Source organism: Nipponia nippon, unplaced genomic scaffold (genome assembly GCF_047370975.1).
Source record: "Nipponia nippon isolate SJK-2023a ecotype South Korea unplaced genomic scaffold, ASM4737097v1 scaffold_7, whole genome shotgun sequence".
Classification (NCBI taxonomy): domain Eukaryota; kingdom Metazoa; phylum Chordata; class Aves; order Pelecaniformes; family Threskiornithidae; genus Nipponia; species Nipponia nippon.
The window spans coordinates 10,109,000-10,122,514 of NW_028262391.1; the positions used below are offsets into that span (position 1 = coordinate 10,109,000).

The 13,515-nt window shown below is 43.9% G+C and overlaps 2 protein-coding genes across 8 annotated transcripts in view; one reads left to right on the forward strand and one right to left on the reverse strand.

Moving 5' to 3' along the window:
• MED12L (mediator complex subunit 12L) overlaps positions 1-13,515 on the reverse strand; it is a 177,710-nt gene that overhangs the window by 77,709 nt on the left and 86,486 nt on the right. The gene's annotated exons all lie outside the window — the stretch shown is intronic.
• GPR87 (G protein-coupled receptor 87) lies at positions 5,410-7,762 on the forward strand. The gene is made up of 2 exons (XM_087740809.1): positions 5,410-5,446; positions 6,726-7,762. Exons 1-2 carry the CDS (start codon positions 5,410-5,412, stop codon positions 7,760-7,762), a joined length of 1,074 nt encoding a protein of 357 aa, XP_087596935.1.

Below are 13,515 nucleotides of genomic sequence, written 5' to 3' on the forward strand. Positions count from 1 at the left end.
CCAAAAGGGAGATAGATAATTTTTAACAGAGGCATCCAAGGAAGGAAAACCTTGTGGTGTCCTAGTTATTGGGACTGGGCTCTCTTTAAGTGAACCAGGAAAAGCACTAAGGAAGATAAACAGATGCAAGCAGGGACAAACAGAATGTTAAGGCTTGCTCAGGTCACAGAGTATAGGAGTGGACTGAAATAAAGAGGAGAGCGGGGACCCAGGCGCCACTTGTCTGCTTGCAGAAGCTTTACGCACACATACACTTACCCTGCAGCCCACACTGATGTCAATAGCAAATTTAAAAAACTGCCTCACGTTTCTATTGTTTACATTAATTCTGACATTTACCAAACTTCATGGTGATGAATGCAGACTGACTGGCAAGAAGCCACATATCAAAAAGTTATGTGCTCAAATAAAAAGCACCACTTAAAACTCTGCAGCACTATGACCTAGAATATCTAGTCTAGTTCACAAAGAGAATTTTCTAATGTTTAAAAAGTTGTAAATAAGATGAAAAAAGAGCAATTAGATTTGAGAATATAGAATTTCTTTAAACAGTGAGGCAACTTAAAGCCTTAGTCATTAGAAAAACTATACAGTCATTCCCTACCCATATGACACTGAAGTCTGCCATGCAGCCTATTATTTAATTTCTCATCTGAGGTTACATCAGTCACGCATATAAACCAGTCTATCAACATTAGCAGTAAAAGATTGCCTCATCTGTGAAACAGTATGTACTTAACTTACATTTAATGCAGTTGACAGCCTTTAGGAGAATGACAGAAAAAAACCAACCAAGTGCATAAACTACAACAAGTAAAAAGTATTCTGGTTTAAAAAGCTACTTGAATAAAGGAGCAGCTTCTAGTGCATCTTCAAAACCACCCAAGCAGAATATATGTATATGGAAGAATGAGACAGCTGGTTAGGATGAAATTGGTCAGAAGAAAAGTGTCCAGAGAACTGGATAAGGAGTGGAAAATCAACATTGCCCAGCACAGAAACACCATATTCAAACAAGTAAAAAAAGCCACTATCAGAGTGCATAGTCAGTGAACAATTACAAAATATCTTAAAATACTCTTTAAAGAGAAGGCAGTCTTCATCTCCCATTCCAAGAGAACACATGGAAAAGGGTGAATTCTCCATATGTGATAACTTTCTTCCTACTGCCTGCAATATAGTGGTCTTTATCAGAAAAAATGAAGCTTCTGGAGTACAGGGATACACCAGATTTGACTCAAATGAGCCTTGCTCACCTACCCTAGCATGTAAATAACAAAGTCACGCTACTCCAAGTGCTCTGTCTACCATAGTACCCCTTAGTCCGATAGACTTAGGTAGGAAACTATCGAAACACCTTTGGACTGGTGAGTCTAAGTGGGTTCATCTCTGTGTATCCCGAAATTTTGTCACATGACCACCTCTGTACTGCAGGGGCCATTGTGCCTGCACTTCTTTGCTGCTCTGCACAAACCTGTTTGTTTGAGACTTTAAAGCTTCAAACTACAGCAGCATAAGGGAAAGTCTTTAGCACATAATTAGGTCAGTAGGTGTTGTCTCTAACCTCCACCCCATGCATGCACCAAAGCCTCTCTGCTGAGCTCAGCTGTGCCAGCAAGGCAGGATACAGAACACTGCTCAGGTAGCTCAGCTGTCACCGTTTCCATTTGTGAAGAGTTTGCTGCTTTCTTTTTCCAGCCCGTACTTTGTTGGGATATTTTGCGAATATCTTTTAACATTAAAACCATCAGGAAGAAGATGACACAGAGATATCCATTCAGAGGCTAGATCCTAATTGGTCCGCAAGAACAACAAGCAAGCTCCAAGTACGGCTTCCAGGCGACCTGTATTTCCCTGGGCAATTAGCACGTGGTCACCTCTTCACTGGCCAGAAAGATCCCCCATGGTCAGTACTCTGGGCAGGAATCAGCACGCCCATACAGGATTCACTAAGAGTAAGCAGCGCTGACTTGAAAAGCGTAAGAGATGGGATGCTGCTGCTCCTGCCACCCATGCAGCACCTTCCTGTGCTGCGTCTGGAAGGGACAACAGAGCGCAACCACCGAGCAGCCAGGCTGCTTCAGCAAGCACAGGTTTTGCAAAGACTGGGGAGATAAGCACACCACACCTGAGCAGATGAGTTACAGGGCAAGCACAGGAGCAGTGCTGATACTATCAAACTCCAAGAGCCACAGGTGAGCCCATCAGAGACTGGGAACTGTAACACATTCCCTGGGGTGGTAAGAAACACGCTTGTCCAGGGAGAGCCTTCTGTGACAGTGATTTAGCCACTTCTGGTCCAAGTAATTGCAGTCCATCCTCCACAGTAGTTTTCAGCTATAAAACGACAGGCTAAATCCCAAGATTCAGGCTAACAGTCCAGTGGATTCAAGTAACAGTACCCAAGAAACGAAACACTACCCACAGGGAGGAAGGAAACTGGATTTTGATCCACGCTGTATGGGGGCTCAAGAGCCTTAAGGATGTTGTGGATGGCCTGTCTCTGCTGACAGTAAAGCACAGGATGCAGACGGGAATGCAAACAGCGCAAGCTAGAGGGAGAGGCCAGAGGACAGCTCGGCAGAGATCCCCGGCAGCAAGGGAGCTTGCTCACCAGTGTCAGAAAACTTCCATCGGTGTTCTGACGTAAAACAAGAGACACAACCTTTGGAGAGTGTAGGGGCTGTCTGTACATGAAGAGGCATTCACAGATACTGCCTGGTGCTAGATTTTGCAGTCTCTTAGTGACAACATCCACCTAAAAGGATGGATGGAGAGGTGGAAAAAGGCAGGAGCCTTTTTTGACAGGATTTAGAGCAAATCCCTTCGGGACCTGGGGTAAGTGACAGTACACGAGAAGTCCATTTAGCACAGATCTGAACCCCAGCTCCATCAAACCCAGGAGCGATTCCCAGGGTTACAACATGGGAACACGTGAGTCTGCCGTTGCACTGCCTTGAATCTCAGGCAATGCAACCAATGCTTTACTAACTCCTCTGGACTGATGATCCGGGAGAGCACTTGCCTGAAGAGCCTGAGAGCGGGGAGCTTTCCAGGGACCAGGACCAGGAATTATGCAGACTTAAAAGGAACTCTGAAAGGCAGGGAAATAAGCATCTTATTTGCATAAGAAGGCAGATATGCATCTTTTCATAAAAACACATATTCTTTTGATCTCGGTGCCTCCAGGGCAAAAAAAGATAACTGCAAATTATAAACAACAGCAAAAAAGTGATAGGTTACTGCTTCTCAGACCAAGAGAAAACAAAATATCTAAAAAACCCCTAACAATCTCATTATGGACCCCGATTATTATCAGAGCAAATAATGCCAGACAAGAAGGCAAACCGACAAAAAGCTTAAAATACCAGAATTAAAAATTTTACTGACACTTTAAAATGTAATGATTTGCTTTACTGCCATCTAGTGACAATTCAATGCAGTTCATAACAGTGATAATCATGTAAGTTTAGATCTGCAAAAGGACTTCAGTAATTTCATTGACTATTCAGTCCCATATGAGAGGCAGTCAGGTCCAGCATAATTGCTGAGATCTGAACTATTTTGCTAGTTTTCCTATCAAAACTTGTAACCAGAAAGTGAAGCACGGAAAAATCAATGCATCTGCATACTGGAAGAGTAAAGCAATAACCTGGAATGTAGTCTTATGAATCAGTATTGTCAAAAATTCTTTGAACTATGTCAAAACATTATAATGCCATCATAGCATAAATTAGATTCTGCAGTTTTTCAGTATTCCCTGTAGGCTGGCTTCATAATACTCCAAAGCACTTCATTCAAAACCATGAGAAAAGAACAGAAACTTAACATTTCCACCCCAATTTGCTGGATGTGTCATAAAGTTATACACACATCTCTCATAATTACCTATGAAACTTTTTTACTTCAAGAAGTGAGAGATGATAAACTTTAAAAAAAATTCCATTCTCAGGCATCCGTCACTGAAATGTCCAAGACCGCAAATAAACAAACAGGACATCCAAGCAAGAGATGCCAGAAATAAGGTCAAGGGCCTTCACCAAGGAGTAAGAAACCAGCTGTAGTGGCAGATCATAACAAAGGCACAAAGCCACCCAACCACCATGTTCTGGTAGTTAGGAGACAAACTTCACCTACTGCAGTAACTGGGATGGTATGTTTGCCAATACTTGTACACTGACCTATTTTTAAAGCTGAGAAGCGTGGTGTAGAAATACCCGCCTGGAGAGTATCAAATCTAGTACCAATTTAAGAAAAGAACATTCTTGGCCAGGCTGTCACTAAGTCACTAATCACTTAGTGTCACTAGAGTCACTAATCACAGCCCAGGTTTCTGCAAAGGTTTAGTCCAAACTTTTGAAAGAAATCAAAATAGGGAAAACAGGTTTTAAAAAGTTAAAATCCAACATATTTTTACAGAGGTTAACAAACTTGAAATGAAGTTTCCTGGGACAAAAAATACAATATCATCCAGCTAAGGACAATAAAAAAGCCTGCTACACACTAGCACAAACCCTTGTGAAGCACCAAGAGGATAAAAAGCGTGTCAGAGCTGATCCCAGCACAGCTGTTTGCCACCTACCTGGTGCAGACGTAAGAAGGAACTGAGGAAGTGAGATCCCTAAAATGTTAGGAGTTTCAGTGGTGATAAGGAACTCAGCCACCAGGAACCAAGCTTTTCTTAAACCTCATTTGTAAAACAGTGCACAATATTTTTCAATGGGATTCAAGGAAGATTATCTTAACTCCATCAGATACAGAGAAGGGCTGGTATCTTCGAGTCTTGCAGAAACACATGAAGGCTTGCTTAATCACAGCACATGAAGTCTCAGTACAGTGAGAAATGTCCCTCTATATGCAGAGGGCTAAGTATCATAGATGGAGACAGGTTCTTTAAATGAAAGGCACTGGCACAAGAATATGAGACAGAGAGTGGCCATGGAGACATTCAGGCTGGGAATTAGAATATTGTTGCTAAACATTATAGCAATCAAGCTCCAGCACAGCTTTGTTAGTGAGGTGGAGAAAGGGAAACAGTTTTAACAGTGAAATTGATCGGCTTACAAAAACTGATGCGGCAGGATTGCCTGCAACGATGCAGTGGATGCCCAGCTCTAAGTGAAGACGTGGCAATTGAAGACCTCGACAGCAGAATAGCTGTGCAGTATCCAGAGATCAGCCATCAGCACGCCTCAGCCCTTTCCTTGGGAATTCTGGAGGATGCTCATTTCCCAAAGCTTCTCTCCACGCTGGGGAGAGAAAGCTGGGGTCTTCTGTTTCGCTTTGTTTTTAATCCCCATTTATTTTCCCCAGAATGTAAAGCTGGCACAGCCCATGCCGCATCCTGGATCTACAGCTGCCAGTGGGACTCCTGAAAAGCATTTCAGCCAAAAACCTACAGCAACGCAAATGATGGGGTACAATCTGTCTTATGGAAAACTGCCAGGTAAAATAACGTTGGAAATTTAAATGATTGAGAAGTGTTTATTGTATTACTATCAGTTCCTACCAACATTTTAAAGAAAAAAGTCATTTCAGAAAAGGCTGTCTAAATACTGCCAAGTGCTGCCCCCGTAGATGTCAGTCCTGGTTTACCACACCAGCCAAGTTCAGAGTATAAACAATATGAAATAAAATGTGCTATAGTTTTACGAGAGAATTTATAAGTCTGAAGTTTTTTCACAAACATTTATGCATGAAATCTTAAAATCCCTAGAGACTGATTTTTAAATACATTTAAGCAAGCTAAGTTTTAAATTAGCATTTTAATAGGCCCAAAGAGTCTCTCCAGAATCCTATCTCTTGATAAACAGATCACCTCAGCTCACAAGTTGCATTCTGTCAAGACAGCCAAGAGCTGACACACAATAATTTTGATTAATAGCTCATTCCCAACATGCTGGTACGCAGCTGCATTTGCCCACACCCCAACACAAGACCAGTGATGGGCACCGCAGACCTCGGCCTGCAACATGGGGAGCGCCCAGCTCCGCTCCAATGGCGGGCAGATTAAGGGAACTCAAATCCTTCTCACATTTCACTGGTTCTCTCTACAGAGAATATCCAGGCTATTTATCTTCTTTAATTACTGCAAAAATGTTTATTTGCGCAATTTCCCTGCTGCCGCAAGGCTGGCCAGGCCCTGCTGCTCCCCGCGCCCCAGCACTGCTCCAGCCTGCACCCGCCCTACCCTGGCTCACTACTGCTCCGGCAGCCAGCACCAACCAGAGCCCCCCAAAAACAGGTATAACCACAGGGTCCTTCCTACAGCCCAAACTCAAAGAGTCTTCAGCGACATAAGGGCTGCGCTGTGGCCCATCGCCACACAGCATTCACCCCACCAAGCTGGGCTTTCGGCTCTCCTCACCCACAGGGCGGCAGCAGCAAGGACAGGCAGGGAGCTCGTGAGTAGTACGGGAACCTTGGGAACACACACACACACACACACTCACATTCTGCATTTTCTTCCTGTCAAATTATTTGCAGAAGCACCTTTACATTTCAGCAGGAAGCACAGACGTTGTGCTCAGAGGCTAGCAAGCCGCAGGCACATTCATTTCGACACGTGCAATACTTAGGAGCACTCAGGTCTTCCAGGCTGGTTAATCTGAGCAGCCTCCAGAACTGCTCAGAGATAGGACGTTTTCTAAAGGACAGTTCTAAAATGGCCCCATTTGTAAAACACCAGAAACGTACTTTAGACTTGTTTTCCCTCATTCCCACAGATGATCGTCTGAGCCAAGACGACATTACCTCACCCAACTCCACAGCAGGCTTACTCGGGAACTCCACACACAACGAATTCACCACCATCGTCTTGCCTGTGCTTTACCTCATCATCTTCCTGGCAAGCATCTTGCTGAATGGCCTAGCAGTGTGGATTTTTTTCCACATCAGAAATAAAACAAGTTTTATATTTTACCTCAAAAACATCGTGGTTGCAGACCTTCTCATGACACTGACGTTCCCGTTCAAGATAATCCAGGACTCGCAGCTGGGACCGTGGCACTTAAACTCTTTCCTGTGCCGATACACCACGGTTCTGTTTTATGCAAACATGTACACCACGATTGTGTTCCTCGGACTCATCAGCATTGACCGCTACCTGAAAGTAGTGAAGCCTTTCGGAGACTCCAGGATGTATAGCATCACCTTCACCAAGATCTTATCTGCCTGCGTTTGGGTTGTAATGGCTTTCCTAGCTTTACCAAACCTGATTCTCACAAACGGCTACCCGACAAAGAAAAACATAGACGACTGCATAAAGCTGAAGTCGCCCTTGGGAGTCAAGTGGCACACAGCTGTCATTTACATCAACACCTGCATGTTTGTAGTGGTGCTGATAGTACTGATAGGATGTTATATTGCGATATCCAGGTACATTTATAAATCAAGTAAACAATTTATTAGCTCATCAAGCAGAAAGCGAAAGCATAATCAAAGTATAAGGGTTGTTGTGGCTGTATTTTTCACTTGCTTTCTGCCATATCATTTGTGCAGAATGCCCTTTACTTTTAGCCATCTAGATAAAATTTTAGACGACTCTGCACATAAAATCTTATATTATTGTAAGGAAATGACACTGTTCCTATCTGCATGTAATGTCTGTCTGGATCCAATAATTTACTTTTTCATGTGTAGATCATTCTCACGAAGGCTGTTCAGAAAATCAAATATGCGAACCAGGAGTGAGAGTATTAGATCACTTCAGAGCGTTAGAAGATCAGAAGTGCGCATATACCATGAATACACCGATGTCTGAAGTCACCCACACAGAGACTTTTGCTAATTTGTGAGGATATTTGTATATCATGTAAATAAAACGTATCTTTGAGTATCTGACCATGGAAGTTCATTAAGGAATGCGCAGAAATGTACAGCTTTTCTGTTTCAGCATACCTAACATCCATTTCAAACGTCAAAAGCTTAAGTCCACAGAGAGATCAGGTTCACTTAGAGGGATTTTGGGGGTTGTTTTGGTTGCTTGGTTGGTTGGTTTGTTTTTTCAAGGCCAACAGAAGCTAAGGATGCCTCAGCTCGGAAAGCAAGCTGGAGCTCCAGGAGGCTCCAGCTGAGATGGACAAGCTCTGGCCTCAGAGCAGGATGCAACAAGGCGAGTCAACAGTTTCCCGGGCTTCATGTTTGCAGTACAGCCTTTGTTTCTGCCCGTTTTTACCTGCCCAGGTGAAGAGCTCTGCCATAAGAGGACAGCACGTTTCATCCCATCTACCACTGAGCTGACTAACACGGAGGATGCGCGGGTGTGCGGTCACAGGACCGGCTGCAGCGTCACCCCCTGCACCGCAGCACGGCCCCACCAGGGTCTGGCGGACACCCGCTGAGAGGCGTGCGGCAGGGGAAGGAGAGGGGAGGAGGCAGCACACGCTCTTGGGGAGACCCTCGGTGTGCCCACGGGCAGGCGGCTGCTGGGGCAGGGCAGCCACGGGGCTCATCTGCAGAAGCGGCACTTCGCTGCCAGCTGAAAGTGTCTCGGCTTTCCCTCTCGGGTGTTTGTGGTACTGGCAGCACCGTCTCATCCACAGATCAAACCTACCAGAGCGCTACTCACCCCTTTCAAAATATCAAACGTAAAAAATTCAAAGACAATCCTAGTTTAAGCCTCTTCTCAAAAAAAAAAAAAAAAAAAGTAAAAAAAAAAAGTAAAAGGCCATTCAAACAGCTTTTAATTCCCATTTATCTCATTCTAAGTGAGGAAACAACAAAAAATGTCCCTTGACAGACTTGCACATGACAAAACTGAGCAATCAACATCAAGCTAAAAACTCAGTTTCCCTGCACCTTCTATGCTTGCTTAATACAATAGGAATAAGACTTAAAACATTAGGAATTTTTTGTTCAAAATTATTTATAACTTTGGCTGCTTTCAACTCTTGGAAACAATAATTTTGTGCAATAAGCAGGTGAAATTCATTTTTGGAGAGCAGTTCAGGCAACACCTTCAGGGCATTATTTTACACTGTGGTACACGCAACCAGAGTAGAGGAAATATTAAAGAAGAGCATCCAAAATCAAGGCAAGAAGAAAGGAATAATAAAAGACCAACACAGCAGCTGCTGCATGAGAAAGTGTTGCCTAACAACCACATTATTTAAAAGAATAAACCAAGACCCGGAGAGTACCCACCAGAGCTAATATTGACTGGGATATCTCAAGTTGTTTCAATGAGATCCTGGCAGGCTTTGCACCACGCAAGCAGTTGACAGCACTCCAGATTTGTTTATAACAAGGGCAGAAGAAACCAAAACCACTTGTCACAACCACTTGTGCAAACATTCCCGAGCTGGTTTTGCACCAGCTCATCCTGGCAGTGCAGGGCAGGTGGCCGAGCTGGCCGGGGCACCCACACCAACAGGGTGGCGAGAGCCACAACAGGGTCCAGGGCTGCTCCAGCATCTCCTCCACCCCGCAACATGGTGTGGGGACGTCTCAGGGTAAGGCAGAGGCAGAAAGACAAGTTCCTTCTCCTTTGACAGCTGCGCTCTACAAAGGAGGCCATCTCCCACCGAATGGCATGGGGACGTGCCCCAGGCGCCTCCCGCGCTCCCTGGGGAGCTCGGAGGGGCTCAGCCAGGGGCCCCAGCCAAGAAGGCAGAGGCAGGGCAAGCACAGGCTCCCCAGGGACGAGCTCCACAGGGGCTGGGAGAAGGATTTGCAGAGGGGTGGGAAGCAAGGAACAGTCCCCCCCAGGAGCGTGAATTCAGTCACCTTTAGCCAGCGGAGATCACCCTGAATTCACAGCACTTAAAGAACAGTCTGGGCACATGGTTCACCCGCGGAGCAGAGCATGGGCAGCCCCAGGCACCCACGCGGCACTGCACAGCCCCGACACCTCCTCCCCTCGCTCTGCAACCTCCCCGGACATCCTCAGCGTGACGGGAGGACTCGGCAGGGAGAATATATTTGGCCACTCAAGACTACAAGGATGTGTTTGTATTTAATCCTGTACATGGAACAATGTTTACGTGAATCATTTTGTTCTGTACTTCACTGGGGATTAAATCAGATTTATTTAGAGTAAAAGCTGCTCGTACAAAAAATAAACAGCCAACTTAAAAAAAAAAAGTTGATTCTAAGGAGCTGACGGGTGTTTTGAGCAACTAATTTTTACACATATTTTATGCCATGTAGTGCAACTGAACAAACAGAAGATGGCAATAGTCCATCAAGTGCCTTATTCATATAAGGACCCTCCTTTTATTATAAAAAAAAAGTGGTTTGAGAAGAAAATCCTGAAAATGTAGCATTCAAATAATGAGATAATACTGCATGAGAACACCTTTGATGAAGTTTTCTACTGAAACAAGGGTTGGTTGGTTTTGTTTTTTTTTTTTTAAAACACTGTTAGTTTAGTTTTAGATTCTGTTTTATGAAGTGTAAGTATTATATTATTTGGATTATATATTTGGATTAATGCAAGTATTATAAAACTACTTAAATTGTTCAGCGGGGACTATGTCTGGAAAGGAAGACAGGATATTTTGGATATCTATCCTAGTTTAAATAAAAATATTTTAAATGGCTAAAATACCACAGAATAAACCCTGTTTTCCAGTCAGCTCTGTAGAAAACTGTGTTCACACACAATCTCAAATACTAGTCCTAGGATCAAATTTGCCATTTTGTACTCTTAGGGGTCTATGCACGTACAAAACCATACTAAGAGAACCATTTTGGGGACTGGGTTGCATAGTTTAAATTCTCGTAAGCACCAAATTAAATGGAACAGCATACTGGGTTGGTTTTGTGAAATGGTAATATTTAGGACTCCAAGATCAGTTATGTACACACAGACATTCATAACCAAAGACTCTTATTAGGTCTTATATGGTTAAAGAAAGCTAAGACCAAGTGCTTCTAGTTTCCCTTTCACGACTCAAGTAATAGTAAATCACAGAAGGGTTTATGGCTTGTTAAATTGTGCTAGATAATTACTGTGTTAAATTCATACACACACACCCCACCACCCCAGTCTCTGCTTTGCAGCTATTCCCCTTTTAACACCTTTGCAACACCACATGGCTACAGGAACAAGCAGGTACACGCAGGTACACATGGCTTGTCTTTTCCACTAAGGGAGATCGCTACACAAAATTTTTTGATAACAAGATCATTTATGAGGCTGCAACTTTTTCTCACCCCACTTTTGTGCCCTCCCCTCCACGTGCACGTTATCCAGCCACAAGGCTAAGGCACGTGGCTCATGCTATTGCACATTCCTTGATGTGCTCCATGGGCTCAGCATGCTAGATAGATAGGTATCATCATATTTTTACTTTCTTATAGCCTTCTCTGGTATTAATCTTTTGAGCTGAATTTTTCTGTGTACTGTAACGCCTATCTTGATTTACCCGAAAACATCTTTTGTCTTGCAAGAAGGCATACAGACCCATTACAGGTCTTACATCTGCCTGGAGGGAGAAGCTGGACTCTGCAGTCAAACTGTGAACGATTACATCCCTTACCAGATGGAACTACAGTGGACAGGCTATTTGCAAAATAACTGTGCTACAGATGAAGACAGCTCTCTCTATCTTCGTTGCCCACTACTGCTCAGAAACCATCACCACTTGCAGCGTTGGAACTGATGCTCATGAGCGTGCTAGACTTAAGGCTGCTCAACCACAACCAGGCTACACATTTCCACCAGGCTCCCTGATGCCTGGTTTTATCCAGGTTCTTCCATTCTCAGCAGTGAAAGCTTGAACCCCTCTCAGAATCATAACCTTTTTCCAGGTGAATGGTGGACTTCCTACCCAACTCCAGCAAAGCCCAAAGAGCTACTTCAGTGGACACATCCCTGTTTATCCCTAACCAGGGACACCAGGGACAGGTGAGGAGACTGCAGACCAGGTGTACAGGATTCAGGATTCTCCCCTCTCACAACGGTGGAGCCTACACGCCAAGTGGTGAAGCTCAGTGATGGCTGAAGACGTGACCAGAAGGCCACCTACATCTCTTCTAGCACGCCGCATACTCTTCTTACAGGATGCGCATGCACACATACCACGCTTTCTCACTCCCCAGTTATTTTTTTAACTAAAGGCTGCATTTACATAGGATTTCCTCCTAGGAGAAACAGTACTGCTGTTCCCTAGTAAGAATTTTATACCAAAAAATTTATTAACCAAAGCCACTGCAACCAGGGCAATGCTCTTCAAAGAATGGCCTAAAGATACCCTTTCCAGGGGACCAGAGAGATAAAGGAAACCAGTAGTTTCTGGAAAGTGTGGTCCCACAAGGGATCAGCAGGGCATCCGTATGAAATCCCACGCCAGGAAGGGAAGACGCAGCTGGGCACTTCCCGCACACAGGCCAGCCAGGATGAGTCTCTGCTCTGAAGCCTGACAACTTGGATGCATACAACACTTCACTGTAAAATCACCCCCAAAATAAATTTACTTTATCTTGACAGGATATATCTGTGATACTGTTTTATCACTGGTTTATACATACACTTACATATACAACAGTTCTTTGAAGATCCTGTTTGTGAAATATTTTCCCAGGGCTACAAATGAGTTATAAAACAATATCTCAGTTCCCAAATAACTATATTGAATTTGTCTGGATTTGACATGGAATTTTGGTCCTTAAAAGTTCTTCTCGAAAGAAAAAAGTACGAGAAAGCTCATATGAAAAGTCTCAGGCCCTGATCTGTCCTTTTAGAGAACCAGATCAGGACAGAAACATAGGTACATTTTGGTCGTGCAGTCCGAGTGTCCCATTTTTTATAGGATGCTATACATGAAAAATGGTCTTCCAGGTGGAGGCACAACAGCAGATCGGATCCAAGAATGCACGGAGCACGCAATTCGTGAACATTTCTGATTTTTTCCATTTAGGAAGCTTTGCATTACATTGTAAATGAGTAGCCCAGCCAGAACTCCCCATGCGAAGGGGTTATTGTGGAAGCAACGTTATTTGAATGTGTACTTAGAGACAGCTCCAGACTGCTATCCGTGCAAGATTTTTGTCACTACGTATATTATGCCCTTTACTTTTGTGGTTTCTCTAGCAATAACCCTTACTGTGGCTTTCCACCAGTGCAGCTTCCTAGGCATCTTAAAAAAGGAAACTAGAACCCCAAAAGTTCTAAAATTGTATCTTTGTCTTGACGCACACCAGAATCTCATAAATTAAGCAATCGTAACTGCGTAACCAGCGTAACCATGATTGGGCTTATTCAAATGTGAGTCAGCCCCATTCCTCAGCTCTCCCCACTGGACCCTGTGCCACCCTGCAAGGCAAAATGTTTGCATCGTGAGCAACAGTGGTGCCATCTGAATACGGCCAAAGACCTGATGACTAAGTTTCAGATAGATCCTTGTAAGGCTGTTCTGAAGGCTATTCAACAATGATGCATAGACATCTACCCGTCAGCAAAACAAAACTAGGCAGAAAGTATTTGCCAGCAGCTTTGATAGGGTAAAACACAAAATCCAGAAGTCCTGTCATACTTTTGTAATTAGCATGCCCTCTAGTGGGATTATTCTA

Excerpts from the sequence above, each read along its gene's own strand:
- GPR87 (XM_087740809.1), top strand. The coding sequence starts at position 5,410 with ATGATGGGGTACAATCTGTCTTATGGAAAACTGCCAG. Across the intron at positions 5,447-6,725 it reads GTCTTATGGAAAACTGCCAG|ATGATCGTCTGAGCCAAGAC; the intron begins GTAAAATAACGT and ends TCATTCCCACAG.